We start from the raw sequence: 18,326 nt of genomic DNA, 5'->3' as shown, positions 1-18,326 counted from the left end.
CGATCTGTTGCGACACATTAAAGAGCGCAAAAAACACATTCATTGTTTGTATTTCACAATAAAATTGACATAATTTGAAAGCTGAGAGCTTGTTTCATTTCAAAAGTGGCCTGCTCTGTCTTGTTTGTCGGTGTGTTGTCTCTATGCTCCGCAATGTTTTTTTTTTCACTGCGTGAGAAAATAAAAGTTTGGCTTGAGAGAATGAGTCACGCTGAATGCGTGGGAATTGGCAGCCCTATGTAATATTAGGATAATGCATGACAAAATAAATCACATTTAAAATAATGTTAATCTTAAGAAAATGTTATTATAAAATAATGTACTTCCATTGATCTGACAGGGTGGGCAAGCTGTCAATCTGTCATAGCGCCGCCCCTGATCAGAATATTGCACAGACGTGAGAGTTAGCTTTCTAGCAATCACGTAAATGACCCTAGTAACTCCCTAGTTCCCTAGTTTTTCCACGGCAAGCACCACCCACATTTTCAGAAAATGTACATTTTAAATGTCCCCTAAGACCCTCTAAGAAGTCAGATACTATATTGTTTATGTGATAAATTTGAAATGAATGCAAAATAGACCCCACTGTCCATAATTAACAGTTCATTATTGTGAGCTCATGAATATAGGCAGAAAATTGTGAGGACAAACGCACCCTTTGAGTTTGCTAGTATGTATTTGTGTTCTTTAAGATATAGATAAATAGATTACTAAAGGGGAGAAAGACATTTTGGCTACACTGACACCCCAGGCTCTGGGGGAGGTAGCTTTGCTTTGTCTTTTTCTTGTGCTATTGTGGTTTAGGGTGGCAGTAAAGGGGCGCAGTCCGCCTACTGACCCACCAAGAGGGTCATGGCTTCAGTGTAGAGAGGTTTTAGGGTGTGGTTCATTCCTCTGATGGTGAGGAACCCCATTTAAGTCTATTTCTGAGCAGCAATAACGTGGTTATGATTGTTTAAAGAATGAGGGAAAACAGCTTTTCATTCAAGCACAGACAGAGATAGAGAGAACCGGGTGGAGCTGAGCAGAGACACTGAAAATAGAGCAGTGCCAATTATGGTCAGTTTAAGCGGAGATCTGATATTCAGGCATAGACTCTGCTGCTCGCTGTTTTTTTTAGGAGAGGTTGTAGGTTTTTCCAGTCTGCATCAGGGGTCAGGTTTAATTATGGTATGAATGTGTATTTGCACTCACAGCGATGGCATATCTGGTGATGTTACGTTTCTCACATTCAGCCAGAGCCTCAGAAAGGTCTTCCCCATCATGGGACTCTCCATCTGTCACGACGATCATCACTTTAGTGGCTCCTTCCCTCGCTCCTCTGTCTGGACTGAAGGCCTCCGTGCTAGACGTGAGGAAGAAAGAGATAGGACAGTTAAACACAAGCATTTTGGTCAGTAACATGTTTTTAAAGAAATTTCAGCAATGATCAAAACAGTAAAAAATAAAATTGATGAAATGTTAAAAAAAATGTATTTCAAATAAACGCTGCTTTCTTTAACTTTCTATTTATCAAAGAATTCTGGAAAAAAAAAATTAAGCAGCACAACTTTTTATCACCAATAATAATAAGAAATGTTTCTTGAGCAGAAAATCAGCATATTAGAATGATTTCTGATCTGAAGGATCATGTGACACTGATTACTGAAGTAATCATGCAAAATTCAGCTTTGCCAATACAGGAATAAATTACGATTCAGTTAGAGTTATGTACAGTGGGCCCAAAAGGTTGCTTGAATAGTTTGTTTGTTCTATATTTTAGTAAAATAAATGTAGTATGGTTTAATATTTTGCTATACAGTATAACAAAATATACATTTTAAGTGCAGCTTAAGTTTTCAAATACTTTGTAAGGACCCCTGTATAATTCCTTCAATTTGAAGATGTATATCTATCTGAAAACTGTCTATATTTCTTATTAAAATTCACACAAACATAAACTAACATGCAGCAGATTTCTGTGCTGCTTGTGTAAGGGTGACCAGCATTTTTCAAGATGTGAGTTTTGTGGAACAGCCAGCGTTAGTCAACTTGGTGATTTTCAGGCGGTCATCCAGACTCTAGCTAAATATAACTATGTGGCTACCCGCAAGAGTGCAGAGTTTAAAAACAACCAGCAGCCTTCCGCCTAATTACATCCAGTGGAGGAGAGGAGAGGAGAGGAGAGGTAGATGTCATAAAGAAGGAAACGAGTGAAAACAAAAATATTTTTGAAAATACCATCTGTGAATGACAAGGTATCAAAATCATGTGACAAACAAGATGGTTCTCTGATTTTCCACAAAAAGAGACAAAAGAGGAACTGCAAAAGAGCAAGGTACTGTTTTGATGTGGTATGTGAAAAATAGAGGGCAGGTTTTAATGGTGGAGAAAAACGTTTGTTTCATGACAATATTTATACACAATTTGTTGTGAGGAGCAAACATCTTGAAACAAGTCGCGATTGTTCGAAAAATTTGTTACACAGATGTTTCAGACTGGAATTTTATGAGTTATGAATACAGATTTAGAAAGGAATTTAGAAAGAAAGCAAGCAAGAAAATGAGCTCTCAATTGTATTGAATATGCACTCAATAATGAAATGAAAGTTACAGAGAGACTATTTTTCTTAACACACTTATGCACACTTAAAAAAACATTATCACAAAGTACATTTTAAATCGTTATGCTTTAATAATCTTTGTTTTGCTTTAAAGTACACTTGTTTTGATGTTTCAACTAACATAGTAAAGCACACAATTACTTGATTTTAATTTTAATTGTGTTATTCAATATTACATTTAAAGTTAATTCATTTTAAATGTACAAAAATGCAACTTCATCATTACAAATATATTTAAATACAAGTTTCAATAGAATTTACATTAAAGTAGATTTTAGTTTACCATAAATGCTTGTCAATACATTCAATTGTCAGTACTTTACCAATATTTCAAATACAATAATTATGAATTTAAATGAAATATGTACTGAAATCCTACTTGAGTAAGTTAAAAAAACAGTTCAACTAAATGCATTTAATGCAAATTTAAACTGTTATACATTTACATTTTCAAAGCATGAAAGCAAGAAAGAAAGAAAGAAAGAAAGTTTCAGGGAAAGTGATTTGAGCAAATAAGTCTGTTAATTGCCGAGGCTGGTGTTATTTAAAGGCTGCTGTGCTTTTATTGAGTGCTACATCTGGACTTATGTGGTTTTTAACTCACACTCTCTTTCATTTTACTGTGTTTGAATTAATTACTATATTTGAATTCTCTCACTTTCATGTGTGTATGTGTGTGTGTGTGTGTGTGTGTGTGTGTGTGTGTGTGTGTGTGTGTGTGTGTGTCTGTGTCTGTGTGTGTGTGTGTGTGTGTGTGTGTGTGTGTGTGTGTGTGTGTGTGTGTGTGTGTGTGTGTGTGTGTGTGTGTGTGTGTGTGTGTGTGTGTGTGTGTGTGTGTGTGAGAATGTCTGAACATGGTCAAGTGTGTTTAAACAGCTGCACGGGTGAAGGCAAAGTCTACTGGATGGTGACCACACCTGCAGCTCTGCTGAGACAGCTCTCTCCTCTCTCTGCATCAGCAAACCTGAATGTTATCACAACCTTCCTCACCTCACCCAACTACTGCTATCACTTCAACTACCACGAGAGAGTGTGTCTGTCTAATGTGTCCCTTCTAGAGAATGGAAAGTCTTAAATGATTATTTAATTATGTAGAAACAAAGACACACACCACAAACACATAAACAATTCCTCACGCAGTAAAAGAGCTGAAGGACCTGCTATAAATAAAAAAAGGTCCATGAAACCCTTCAACTTCTGCGGAGAAGACAAAATGAAGGATTGTGTTCAGCACTGACAGAGATTTTTGACTAGAACATTTCCTGAACATTTTTTTAATTCAGTTTCATTGCTAACCACACACCGTAAGCCATGCAAACTGAGTGTTTGATTTACTAAAAAGAAACGGCTCCCAAAAGTAATTTGTATGAGAAATGCTTCAGAAATAAAATAGATAAAATGTTGTTTTAATATAATTGTTTATTTTTGTTGTTATTATTATTGCTTTAATAGTCGTGTACTGTTGACCCCAAAGTTTTGCTTGAGTTTTTACAGTGCTCTATTCGGGACAATTGTATAAGAGCCATTCGTTTCAGAAATCAGAATACACTGTTCAAACTGTGTTTTTGATTCATTACATTTACATTTATGCATTTGGCACAAGCTTTTATCCAAAGCGACCTACATTGCATTTCAAGGTACACATTTACATTCTTATCAGTTCTTGCTTTCCCTGGGAAAGAAAAACCCATGACCTTGGCGTTGCAAGCGCCAACACTCTACTGTTTGAGCTACAGGAATGTCACATTAAAATAAAATCAGACTACACTAGTCGCACTGTACATGTATGTTTTCGATCCACTAAAAAGAAATGAAAGCTTTAGCATAAAGTTCTGCCAGGAAAACTTAATTACTACGTCATTATTACCTTCACATCTATCCAATTATGTCCTTATATACTCGTATAAAAGATCCGTTCTCACACATGTTTGCATGTTTGAGTTCGCAGATACCAACGTGACAACTACCTCCACCATCCCCACCACCACCAGGATGGTCCTGTCCATACCTCCTGGGGGGGTCGGCTGCGCCCCTGCCTTTGCTCCAGGCAGGAAATGCAGATCCGCTACCCTCGGATTATGAACTATACGGACGGGGCCTACGCCAAAGAACTTGATAAATAATTGCTTGCTGGGCTGTTAATAAATTAATGCTTGCTACATCGCTATATCTCCCGAGTCTTTCTGGTAGAACTGACTCATAAGAGTTATTTGTTTGAGAATTGGACAACACTGGTCATGCTTTTTATTTTCGATTCACTAAAAAGAACCATCTAATAAGAGTGATTAATTCTACACTGAATTATCAGTCTACACTGGTCGCACTGTTCATTTTTGATTCACTAAAAAGAACAGTATCAAAACAGTGATTCTGTCAGGAATCAGACTAAACTGGTCACGCTGTTTGTTCCCTTTCAAGGGAACTCGAGCTGCGTCAAACGCTGTGGGAACGCCCCTGCGCTGTGCGTCATGAAGCACGTATGGAATCAGCCCAATGGAGAGATGGAACGTCATAGGTGGGTGACGTCATCGACCAGGAAACTATAAAGCACCCCATAAAAACAAGCTAAACAGCTTTCTGTGCCTTCAGTCACGCTATATGTGAATCTGTCCCTGTGTGAATATTGTCTGTCTTTACATACTCTGCACCACACAAACAATCTATATATATATATATATATATATATATATATATATATATATATATATATATATATATATATTAAGAGAGATATGGCGAACGAACAGCAGTTTAGGAAGTGTGTCCCTCCCTGCTCGCGTTATTTTACGAGTGGGGATACACACGTTCTTTGTGTTGTTTGTTTGGGAGTGCAGCATGCCCTGTCAGCTCTCGAGGGAGCTGATTGTGAGCATTGCGAGCGTCTGCTATTAAGGACGCTCCGCTCCCGCCGGGCGCTCTTCGAGGAGAGCGGTTCGGTGCGCGCTCCCCGCGGTTCGGGTCCCGCTCTTGCCGAGGCATAGCGACGACGCGTATTGTGGGGATCGCAGATGGATCTCTCAGCGGGGTTAGAGACGGGCTCTGCCTTATCTCTCCCTTCACCTGTGAGATCCAGTGCCTCAGTCCCGTGTTCGGAAACACGCGCTGCGGTTTCTTCCGCTCAGGCTGAGGCACCAGTTATAAATGAGGGAGATGTGGAGGATTCGCCACCTCCCGAAAGTGATGAGCTAGTGGAGGTATTAACAAGAGCTGTAGAAAAACTCAGCATTGTATGGCCAGTGACTAGACAGGAGTCTGTTTCTAAATCAAAATTAGATGACAGATTTTTGCCGTCACGAGTGCAACCTCCACGCCGTTATTGCCGTTTTTTCCCGATCTCCACACTGAGGTGTCGAAATCGTGGAAAAAAACGGTGTTATAGAGTGTTTAGTCCCCAGACTTCAACATATTCTAATATTGTGGGGGCAAAATCATATGGTTATTCGGCTATGCCTCGCGTGGAAGAGACGCTTGCGAGTTTTCTCTCCCTCGAGGCTGCGTCATCTGTTAAGGTACCGGCATTACCCACCAAGCCTCTTAGAAATATTTTGGTTTTTGTGGGTAAAGCGTATTCGGCGGCGGGTCAGGCTGCGTCATGTCTGCATACTATGTCTATTATGCAGGCATACCAGGCTGACCTGCTGAGGGACGTGAGTGAGAGTGAGGAGGTCAGTGCTGACGTGGTTCGCGAACTGCATCAGGCTGCTGATTTATCCCTGCGCGCAACCAGAGAGTCGGCCAAGCTAGTGGGTCGATCTATGGCAGCTCTGGTGGCCGCAGAAAGACATCTGTGGTTAAATCAGACAAATATAAAAGAAAAAGAAAAAGCTTTCCTTTTAGACACTCCTCTCTCCCCCCTGGGTTTATTTGGCGATGCTGTAAATTCTGTCATCGATAAATTCCAGGAGAAGGAAAAGCAAACAACAGCTTTTTAGAAATTTAAAATGTCTTTAAAAATTCATGTCCCTGGGGCTGCTGGGCGGTCTGCGAGCTCATCATATAGGGCGCTGAAGCAGAGTGTCGCGTCTGATGCTCCCCCTGCTGGACAGTGGGCTCAGCCGGGGCACTCTCAGACGAAATCTCCCAGTAATAGAACTGATCTGAGTACAGTTATATTAGCTAAGAAGGCTTCGGCTAAGAAGAAGTCCTGGCGCCACGGCGCGCAGGACACTTAGGGTGGTCCCCACCGAGGCGGAAAGGTGTTCACCTCTTTCTACGGTGGCCATTCTTCCTCGGTGCCCTCAGGGGCCCGTTCTGCCAACCCCGCCTTCATGCCGGGGCGCAGACGGTCCCAGCGAGCGATTTCCCGAGGGACGATCGCTCCCTCTGAGGAGTGTGGAGTCAGGCTATTACAGCCGATATTTCATCGTTCCAAAATAGGATGGGGGGTTGCGTCCAAATTTAAACCTGCGCCTATTGAATCGCTCGGTAGGGAAGCCAAAATTCAAGATGCTCACTATCAAGCAGATCGTGTCACAAATCAGATCTGAGGACTGGTCTGTCACGATATATCTAAGGGACGCGTACTTCCACATTTCCATCCTTCCACAACACAGGAAGTTCCTGAGGTTCGCCTTCGGGGGCGAGGTGTACCAGCACCGGGTTCATACCGTTTGGCCTAGATTTATCTCCCCGCACTTTCACGAAATGCATGGACGCAGCACTAGTGCCCCTGAGGCTTCAGGGTGTTCGTGTCCTCAATTACATCAACGATTGGTTGATTTTAGCTCAGACAGAGCAGATGGCGGTTCGACATTGAGATTTCGTTCTCGTTCATATCCGGAAGTTGGGTTTGAGGCTGAACGCAAAGAAAAGTGTATTATCTCCTCAGAAGACCACTTTTCTGGGTGTCGTTTGGGTTTCGATGCAGGCGCGACTCGCTCCGACCCGCATCGTTTCAATTCTCTCAGCTGTGAAACAAGTAAAGCTAGGCCAGCTACTTACTGTAAAACAGTTTTAGAGACTGTCGGGTCTGATGGCAGCAGCGTCCGACGTTATACCTTGCGGCCTGTTGTACATGAGATCGCTACAGTGGTGGCTCAGGACCAAGGGATTCTCCCTGAGGGGAAATCCGCTCCGCACGGTCAAAGTCACGCGGCGCTGCCTTCGTCCTCTGGTCATGTGGAAAGAAACTTGGTTCCTATTCAAAGGGCCTGTGTTGGGGGCTCTTTGTCATCGCGTAACGCTAACGACGGATGCTTCCCTCACAGGGTGGGGGGCGGTCACGAGTGGTCGTCCAGCCCAAGGGCTGTCGCAGGACCATCATCTATCTCGGCTTATAAATTGTCTAGAGATGTTGGCGGTGTTCCAGGCTCTGAAACACTTCCTAGCAGCCCTTTGAGGTCTTCATGTGTTAGTTCAGTCAGACAACACGTCGGTGGTCTCTTATATAAATCATCAGGGGGGCCTGCGGTTTCGCCGGCTTTACAAGTTTGCCCGTCAGATCCTCCTGTGGTCCCAAGGGAGGTTACTATTTCTGGGAGCAATGTATCTTCCTGGGTATTTGAATGTGGAAGCAGACTCCCTGTCGAGACAGGGGCCGAGGCCGGGGGATTGGAGACTCCATCCCGAGGTGGTGGAGCTCCTTTGGTTGAGTTTCGGTCGCGCCGAGGTGGACCTATTCGCTTTCAAGGAGACCACGCATTGTCATCTGTGGTTTTCCATCAGCCATCCAGCCCCTCTGGGGTTGGACGCTATGGTGCAGCCGTGGCCGAGGTCACGTCTGTTCGCCTTTCCCCCGATTGCTCTGCTACCTGGAGTTCTGGAGAGGGTTCGCCGGGACGGGGTCAGCCTACTATTAGTAGCCCCGTTCTGGCCGGCCCGAGTATGGTTTGCGGACCTGATTTCTCTCCTGGACGGCTCTCCCTTGGAGCTCCCGGTCAGGAGGGATGTACTCTCTCAGGAGGGCAGCATGATATTTCACCCCCGCCCAGTATTGTGGGCTTGACCTCTGACGGGGCCCAGCTCATGAACTCTGGTCTCTCAACCGAGGTTGTTGAGACCATTCTTCACTCCAGAGCTCCATCCACGAGGAAGCTTTATGCCTTGAAGTGGAAACTCTTCACTTCTTGGTGTGGAGAGCACCTGCAGGACCCAGTTAACTGCCCAGTGGGTGCAGTGCTGGAATTCCTGCAGGAGCGCTTCTCCACAGGGCTATCCCCCTCCACACTAAAGGTGTATGTGGCGGCACTGGCTGCTTACCACGTCCCTTTCAGTGGAGTTTCTCTTGGGAGACACCCGCTTATAACTCGTTTCCTTCGTGCCACACTGAGGCTGAGGCCAGCAGTTCGTACGAGGGTGCCGGCCTGGGATCTGGCCATCGTATTAGAAGGTCTTTCCCTAGCTCCTCTTGAACCTATCGAAGAAGTTCCTGAGAAGTTTCTCACATTTAAGACTATCTTTCTTCTTGCTATCTCCTCACTAAAGAGAATCGGAGATTTGCAGGCTCTGTCAGTTTCACCCTCGTGCCTGGAATTTTCGCCTGGCATGGTTAAGGCTTTTCTGCATCCTAGACCAGGTTACGTTCCCAAGGTCCCTACTAATGTTGTTAGACCTACAGTTCTGCAGGCCTTTTGTCCTCCTCCATTTCTGTAGTCTGACCAGGAGAAACTTAATTTACTCTGCCCTGTTAGGGCGTTAGACGCCTATGTCCACAGAACTGCCCTGTGGAGGAAGTCAGAACAACTATTTGTGTGCTTTGGGCCACCCAAGAAGGGGTGTCCCGCGTCTAAACAGAGAATGAGCAAGTGGGTGGTCGAGGCCATCTCACTTGCCTATGAGTCGGCTGGTCAGCCTTCACCTTTGGCTGTACGAGCCCACTCTACCAGGAGTATGGCGGCTTCTAAAGCCTTACTGTCAGGAGTTTCCCTCAGTGACGTTTGTGATGCGGCTGGATGGTCTTCACCGCATACTTTCATTAAGTTCTACGACCTAGACTTAAGTTCTACCCCTGGGGCAAAGGTGCTCTCGTCCTCTGTGCGCTAGTTCTCACATGGCGGTCACTTGGTCCTATGGCGACGTGGGTATTAGCGGGGAACGTCTCGGTTACGTATGTAACCCTAGTTCCCTGATAGGGAACGAGACGCTGCGTCATTCCACCATACTCCCGGCATTCCCGCTAGCGCTTCCTTCAGGCCTATCAGAAGCTGTTGCGCTTGTGTTTATGGGGTGCTTTATAGTTTCCTGGTCGATGACGTCACCCGCCTATGACGTTCCATCTCTCCATTGGGCTGATTCCATACATGCTTCATGACGCACAACGCAGGGGGGTTCCCACAGCGTTTGACGCAGCGTCTCGTTCCCTATCAGTGAACTAGGGTTACATACGTAACCGAGACGTTTTCAATTCACTAAAAAGAACAAACTTATAAAAGTGGTTTGTTCCCAAATCAGACTACAAACTACTGGTGGTGCAGTATGTTTCGCGTTGTAGATTTAGTAGTGGTGTTGCATTTCGTTCCTTTATTTATTTTCTCTTTTGAAAAAGCAAGGGATATTATATTTTCAATGATATGGTCCTATTAAAATGCATAGCTTGACTTTAATTAGACTAGATTGTTCAAATCTCATTTTAAGACAGCAGTGTTTCTCTCCAGCAGTCACTGAAGAATTTGAGACGAGTTTAATTTTGTGAGCTTTTGCTTTTGTGGTCAACAAGTGCCAGCTATGGTTAGTGTCCTGCATGTGTGTGCTGGAGTGATTCGGCATTGGGATGCCAATAAAGAAGAATGACAGAAGCAGAAATGACAGGAATGAAAGGAGTGTGAATGGGACAGAGAGAATGAATATGAGCCTCTTTAAACAAATCTTTGCTCATGCATGCAAGTCTCCAGAGAAAGTATGGAATTACAGTTTTGAGGAGGCACCATCAAAAACATCAACATAAAAACAAAGGCACTATTGACCAGACAGACTCAACTATGCTACACACGTTACATTATCTCTGGATGTGGTGGGGATCAGGGAAAGGGCAGAATGTACATAAAGCGATACCTTTCAAAAAGGAGTGAGAGAGAGAGAGAGTGGGCTGTGCTACATTTGTTTTCAATGAGCAGTGGGTCGCCATACCAGGCCATTTGGATGGCGTACGCAGTGCGGGTCTCCCGTCCCTCCTGACGACTGATGTTCTTGGCGGCTTCGACCACATCCGGTGTTGTCTGATAGTCCCTGAGAGACCATTCATGTACTGAGATCTCCCCGTACTGCAGGACACCTACCTACACACCATAGTCACAAACAGTGAAATTAAAGTTGATAAGTGTCATTTCTGATGTTAACTTTTTTCCCCATTCTAAGTTAATATGCTTAAACATGGACTGTTTCTGTGTTTGACGTGTTTGTTTGAGCATCCTGACCAGCTTGACACAGTAATATTGTTTCAACCAATAGTGGGAGTCTGTGGGCGGGGTTATCTATTTGTATGATCAGGGAAACGCCTGGAAAATGCTTGGTACTGTAGACTTGTATAGCTGTAAATCTGCTTTGGAACACCTTTTAAAAGGTACACCTTTGTACCTAAAGCGTGCATATTAGTATCTCAAATGTACATTTTAGAAACTTTTTAAAGGGTACCGTTCCAGTGACAGCTTTTGTAAAAAAAAAAATCTAAGAGTGAATTATATTTTTATTAGTACTATACCAATACATTTGAGTTATATCAAAGACTATAGAATAACACAAGACTCGTCACTCTTATTGTTTTGAATGTGGAAAAGTGCAACGCTCAATATGGCGGAATAAGCCCCGCCTTCTAAAAAAGAGCCAATCGCCGATTGGTAAATTCATCGTGTCACTGCAGCTACCGTTAGAAGCTCCAGTTCCTTCCACTGCGCATGTCATGGTTCGAGCATGTAGAAACACAATTTATGAGACAATTGTTGTCAGATTTCATTGGTTATTTCAAACATGAAACTTAATCGTAAGCTGGGCGAACAGTTTTGGAGAATTTGATGTTTCCCCATTTAAAGAGATAGGAGCTGCACTGCATGCCCGAGAGACGTTTCAAAGATGGCTGCTGGATGAAATGACTTGTCTTAAATGACTTTGGTTACATTCTAAACAGTTTCTATTTGAATATATTTTAAAATGTAATTTATTGCTATGATGGTAAAGATGAATTTTCAGCATCATTACTCCAGTCTTCAGTGTCACATGATCCTTCAGAAATCATTCTAATATGTATATATGTATAAATGTATATACTGTATCTGCCTCTATATTTTAGGAAGGTAATCATATTTGGGCTCCCTGCTGTTAAAAAGTAAAAAATAAACTAAAAAAAGACGTTTGAGGTAATTTGCTGTAAGTAACACAGAGGCAGCAATTTGTGCAGAGTGGATACCTCTAGAATGAGATGTAGATGAGATTGGCATCTCCACTATGCACTCCCCCCCCCCCCCCCCCCCCAACATGAAGGCACAAATCTGCCGGAGCAAGATATGTACCACAAACCAGAGTAATTTCCTTTTACCTCGTGTTGCCCGCAGCCTGCCTACCGCCCTTAAATATCTCACTAAAAAAAAACATACAACCTAGGAACATAGATACACACATTTATCTCTCTGTCTCTCGCAATCCATCCAACTACACTATTCATGCATCCATCAGTACATCTTCTCTTTATTACTTTCTGGTTTCACACAATGGCTCTAGTACACATTCATACATTTCTAATTCTGTCCCTTCTATCTTTCTCCTCTAGAAACCACAATTTCTGTCTGTTCACATTAACATTGTCATCTATTTTCCCCTTTTTCTGTTTGGGCTCAGTTCTCTCTGCAGACTGGCTTGCGGTTCTGTTACTCACAACTTTGCTCATATACCGGCTCAATGCATCAAAGCTAGATCTGTGTTAGAGCTGCCGTTGACAGGATTTAAGGTTAAAAGTCAGTTCTACACAGCTGTCAAAACCTCAGCCAGGTCTCTGTTACCTAAAAGCACATCATTTAAAATTAGAGGTTTTGTTAACTCTCTTTGCTCTATGCTTATGCATATTATGTTCTGACCAATGAATTTCAATGATTTTTCCAGTCATTTGTAAAGACTGTGAAATGAAGGGTTTTAATTACAGATTTTTTTTTACAGAAGATGTTACTAACTGTCAAATATTTTCTAGGCCTGGAAAATATGCATTTAAAATTCCCTGTTATTTACATAGAAGCCTTTCTTTTGGCTACATATTCTTGAAATTATTTTAAAAAATCATTTTTTGATTGCGGAATGTGTCAAGCTGTCACACTAAGATGAGTTACTCAATCAAAATGTTAACTCAAGCTCAGATCTTCTTCTGAACTTAATTAAATCAAAGGCCCTGTTTACACCTGGTATTAAGATGAGCTTTGGTCGATTGGTCGGGAGACACATTCCCGTTCACACCTGGTGTTTTAATCCGTCTCTTGGTGTTTTAATCCATCTCTTTTGTCCACTTTCAACCACTTCTGCCCTGATTTCTTCTAGGTGGATGGTCTATGGAGGGTAAATGAATGTTCTTGTTTTTTCAGATCTTTTAATCTAATGGACAAAATAAGCTTGCGCAATTTACATATGAACGAGCCCGGAGCAGCTTTCGTTTCTGCTCTGACAGTCGCAAGACTACATCGAATGCTGTGAGTGCATGTTAGAAATCAGGAATGATGAGAAAACATTGTTCTTGGTACGTTTTTCGTCTTCAAACCAAACTTGGGTCTTCAGCCAAAAACTTTAAATCCCGTCTGGCTAGCGCTCTCCCCGTACTGTTTATGCTTTAAGTCAGTAGGCGGCCTTTTGCGGCTGTTCGAACACATTCGACCACATGAACGTTTACACTACAAAAGCTATCCGGTCGAAAGCGTTTTTCGACTACCTTTGGAAGTGGTCAAAAGTGGCCAAGCTCAAAACATTTTAGACCCCATGTACACCTGTACTTAGCATCGTCCACTTGTGATCCGATCGATCGATCGGCCAAGAAGAGGAACCATTGTGTAAGTCAAATCTAGAAAGAACATATTTTAAGGCATTTTCATCACAAATAAATCCCTCAAACCATACACGAAAATACTAAATAAACAGGAACTTAGTCATTTGTTTAAAAAAACATACCTGCATTTGCTCAGGGCTTATGTGGAATTTGCTGAGGATGTTGCTAAGGAAGTTCTGCACCTCAGACCAGGGATAGATACTATTAGAACCATCTAAAACAATCACTATGTCCATGTAAGTGGTGCATCCTGTTAAAAATACACACATAAAAGAAGTTCAGTTAAATATGGTTGTTTCATTCAATCGAACAGGTCAGATGGACAGAGGATGTTTATCTCACTCCGGACAGTGGGTGCAATGATTTCCGTGGGCTCCATGTCGTTGGTGACAGAAGCACAGATTCCTGTGCTAAACAGAGATGTACCACATTCCTGGGACCACAGGGGAGCGCAGGCCTAAAAGAACACAGAAAAAAGTATCTTTAAACAAGTCATCCAACATCTGTAGTCCCACCTTTATACTGAGTATTAAACACTTGTGGTACACTGTAGACTTATTATGCACAATAGCTCACAGAACATGTTGATATGTGCACAAATGAGGGATTTTGTTAGTATTGCACATTAAATTCTCTGTGTAGGAACCAGGAACCAGGGAAAGCAGGAGAGAGAAACAGAAGTAATGAGAGAAGCAAAGAAGAAAGGACAGCCTTGGTGAGCATAAGATACAAATCAATGAATCTTTTTTCAAAAAACTTTCCAATATTATTATTCTAAAATAATATAGAGCTATAAAATGGATGTGGATTTCAGATAATTTTTAAGTGTATGTTTTTGGAATCATTTGAAGAAAAATATTTAAGTTCACATTCAAATTATTTAGATCGGACCAGAGTTTAGGTATTGTTGAGATCCTTTTGAAACTTTGATTCTTTATTTGAGTCTGAATTATTTGGTCTTCTCTGGAGAAACGTCTGAAAAGCAGAAGACTTAAGCAACACTATGCGTTTGCTCTTCAATTCATTTCACTGCTGCCTATGAGAATTTGTTATTTTCTTTCCTTTTGGGAAATAATCACTAAATTGGGTTAGACAGAGAGAAAGAATGAGACTGAGAAGAGAGGGAACAATATGAACAGAGAATTGTTGATAAATGTTGGTTATTGTAATAAATGCTTTAACAGAGTTGGCGGCTGCTCCTGCAATGAAGCAGTTTAAACGTACTTGGTGGGAATTGGGGGGAGAAGGGCAAAAAAACACATAAAAATAGTAAATCTTCAAAGCGTACCATTTATGTGCCTGAAAAACCATTGTGAGGATTGGTGAGGGAAAGAATGGAGAGAAAGAAAACATACCAAAAGTTGAAAGAGGGAGAATGAGACAAAAGAAATACGTGTTTGGAAGAAGTGGTTAAGGGGGGGTAAAGTTCTGCAAATCCCCACCCTGTTATTATGAAAGCCTATAACAGAGGGATGGGAGGGTGGAGAAAGGGATAGGAAAAAGGATAGAATGAGTGTGAGAGACATAATTGAAGTTGCTATGAGGGTGAGAGGTGCTATGGCTTTTCCCCGGCCTGTCATTACAAAGGGCTTGAGTCACATTCTTATCCTGTTATAGCACTGACCAAAGGAACAAACACAGCCTCACAAATCCTTGATCAGGTACATTCAAAAAGATGATTTGGTTAGTGATATTTGAATGTGCAATGTGGGGGCTCATTACATCCACACTGTGAGTGCTAGTTTTAGTTGGCATACACCATGGTTAACTATGTGTGACTCTATCCCATCTCTCCGTTTAACCCCTCTGTCACACAAACACACACACAAAAACATATTTCTGTTTTAACACACATGCCCAGACTCTCCCCGCCAAAACATTTGCTCACTCTCATAAAAAGTCTGACTACTGGCGAAAGCCACCCAGCAATTCCACCAAAGCCACAGCGGAGCGGCTCCAGAACTGGACTGATCTGGTTCACTGCGTTCTGCCCCACACAAAAAGCCTTGTGTATGTGGAAGCGTGTGTGCGGGTAAAAGAATGTTAGAGGCTGAAACCATGAATATATTAAGAAGAAAACTAGCTGTCGGGTTTTAGGTCAGGTGAGGTTCTAGCTGGTTTTATCTTTCTATCTATCTATCTATCTATCTATCTATCTATCTATCTATCTATCTATCTATCTATCTATCTATCTATCTATCTATCTATCTATCTATCTATCTATCTATCTATCTATCTATCTATCTATTTATATATCTATCTAATCCATGCATCCATCCATTCATCCACCCTATAGCTTTTAAATGAAAAGTTCACTCAAAAATGAAACCTGTCATCATTCTACATTGTTCCAAACCTGTATGACTTTCTTTACTTTATATGCAAATCAGGACTTGGACCTTGGGACTTCCATAAGTCTACTATATTTCAAGATTTTTTACTGTAAGGTCATATGATAGCTTTATAAGAGAATAATAAAATATTACATTGTTGTTCTTTGGAAGTCTTGACATCTGACTTCTCGTAAGCACATTGATGGGTTTGTGAATGAATCATTGCTGGATTTTTCTCAATGAAAGTGGTCTGAATGATACATTTACAAATTGATGTGATTCTCTTGTTCAACTCATTGAAACAATGATCCAACTGCAGTAGTTAAAGGGATAGTTCACCCAAAAAGATGAATTTCCCAAATGAATTTAGTTCAATTTTGAAAAACATAAATTTAAATATTTGTTATGAAACCTGAGATTTCTGTCCCTCCACTGAAAGTCCATTCACAACAAAACTTTCATGCATCAAAAAGTACGGAAAGAAACATTGTAAAGGTAATCCATATGAATCAAGTGGTTTAATCAAATCGAATCTGTTCATCATATAATGCACTTGTTCATATGGATTACATGTATGATATCTTATTTTGTACTTTTTGTTTAAGTTTTGGTTGCATGGACTTTCAAAGAATGGATGAAAAAAAATATGAAATATCTTCATTTGTGTCTTCCGAAGATGAATGACATGAGGGTGAGTAAATTATGACAGAATTTTCATATTTGGGGGGAACTATTCCTTTGATAAATAATGGAGGGGAAGATTATCAGTAATCATATGGCTTCAGAAGACCTGGATTATAGCACACAAGCAGAATGGACATGCAATGGAACTGGGTACATTTAGCTAAATTTCTAATCTTTTACACCACAGGAAAGTCATATGGTTTGGAATGAAACAATGGTTTGTAAATTATGACAGAATTTTCATTTTTCTATGAATTGTCTCTTTAAGAACACCCATTTAGAGACAAAACTGACTCAATAATGTGTCATTTAAATAGTGGCCACTGTTTTGCAGGTGGTCACATGCACAAAGATGGTGGTCATAGCAGATGTTAGTGGCTGAATGAGACAGAGAAGGGGAATTTAGAACGACTCATTCTACACACCATACAACAAATATGTACACACTCATGCCCACTCACATACATATAAAAACATAAACATGTCTGAATAATCCAAAAATGGCTGTGATGTCAGTGCTCAAACCTGAGATGGTTTTAGACTTTAAATACCATTTAAAGTGTTTCAAATATAATCTCACCAGGAAGCCATCTGAAGCAGCAGGGGTCAGCGTCATCCCCAAATGAGAGTTTTTAAGATTTCGAGAAACGTTCTGAAATGCATTTTCACCTATATACAGAATAACACAAAAACATGTTGTAAACTAGTACTCCACGCACAACACTGCTATTGAAGTAAATTCTGATAGACAAGGAGTTAATCCAATACCTAGGTTAACTTTTGAGCAATTGGAATTGATCTCATCTCCCACAATGCACTTGTAAATATCTCCCTTCCTGTTATTTTGTGGTCCGTCCCATGGAGCACCAACCAGAATTCTGTTCATAAAATAATGAGTCACTCAGAATACAAATTCAAAATAACCTTTACCAAGGAGACCTTTTAAGAGCAGCAAAATATTAGGTATGCATAAGCTTGTTATATTATAGGACCTAATCGCCTGATAGCATCTTAATATAATGTAACTTAGTACTTTATTTATCATCAAGAACCTCTAAATGTGAGTTAAAAACTAAAAAGTACCAAAATTACTCACGATTTTTCTCCATTGTCATCGTGCTGTAGCACAGAGAAGCCGAACAGAGCATCTTCAGGCCCTCTGAAGATCCGTGGCCTCTTCACATCAATATTAAAACACTCACAAAGCCCTAAAAGAGAGAGTGGGATTGAGTCTTACAAGTATATTAGGCTATAGTAGTAAATATAACAGACATCTTCACTAAAAGATTATGCATTAGATAAATATTTGGACTACATAGAAAGAAGTACATGACAGAGAAGTCTAAGCATATACTTATACATATAAAATCTTTTGATTGAGATATAATTTAAAGTTTAATGAAGCTAAGTATACTTGGCTTGTAGTTGTGTTTATTCTTTTGATTGAGTAGCCTATTAAATACTTTTTTTCACATAGTTATACATACTGTCATTATTTGAAATTATTTGAACATTATTTGAAAATATTATTAAGATAACAAATGTGTTCCTAATCCTGAGTATCTGAATTTTTGTGTAGGTTAGTCCACAGGTATTGTAGGAATAGATTTAATTTACTTTAAATCTATTTTATTCTTTTCCCGCAATTGACTGAATTTTCCGGCTAGCAATGTTTTCACTGTTATACAGTAGGGGGTGCATATTCTGAAATAGTGCAGAATATCCGGATCAAAACACAGATGAAGACGCAGAAACA

At 41.0% G+C, this 18,326-nt stretch overlaps 1 protein-coding gene across 1 annotated transcript in view; it reads right to left on the bottom strand.

The window, feature by feature from the left end:
• The window catches only part of itga10 (integrin, alpha 10), a 75,361-nt gene that overhangs the window by 31,488 nt on the left and 25,547 nt on the right, over window positions 1-18,326 (bottom strand). Inside the window, exons 4-10 of the mRNA XM_077209546.1 lie at window positions 17,667-17,778; window positions 17,339-17,448; window positions 17,151-17,239; window positions 13,896-14,010; window positions 13,676-13,803; window positions 10,667-10,815; window positions 1,195-1,345 (exon numbers count right to left, since the gene is read on the bottom strand). Coding sequence (XP_077065661.1) covers window positions 1,195-1,345; window positions 10,667-10,815; window positions 13,676-13,803; window positions 13,896-14,010; window positions 17,151-17,239; window positions 17,339-17,448; window positions 17,667-17,778 — 854 coding nt within the window. The remainder of the gene's footprint in view (window positions 1-1,194; window positions 1,346-10,666; window positions 10,816-13,675; window positions 13,804-13,895; window positions 14,011-17,150; window positions 17,240-17,338; window positions 17,449-17,666; window positions 17,779-18,326) is intronic.

The sequence above is a fragment of the Siphateles boraxobius genome, unplaced genomic scaffold (genome assembly GCF_051911475.1).
Source record: "Siphateles boraxobius isolate OS27281-9 unplaced genomic scaffold, OSU_SipBor_1 12, whole genome shotgun sequence".
In the NCBI taxonomy this organism is placed as follows: Eukaryota; Metazoa; Chordata; class Actinopteri; order Cypriniformes; family Leuciscidae; genus Siphateles; species Siphateles boraxobius.
The sequence above is the reverse complement of the archived record's forward strand: the minus strand, read 5'-3'. Positions and strand labels throughout refer to the sequence as shown.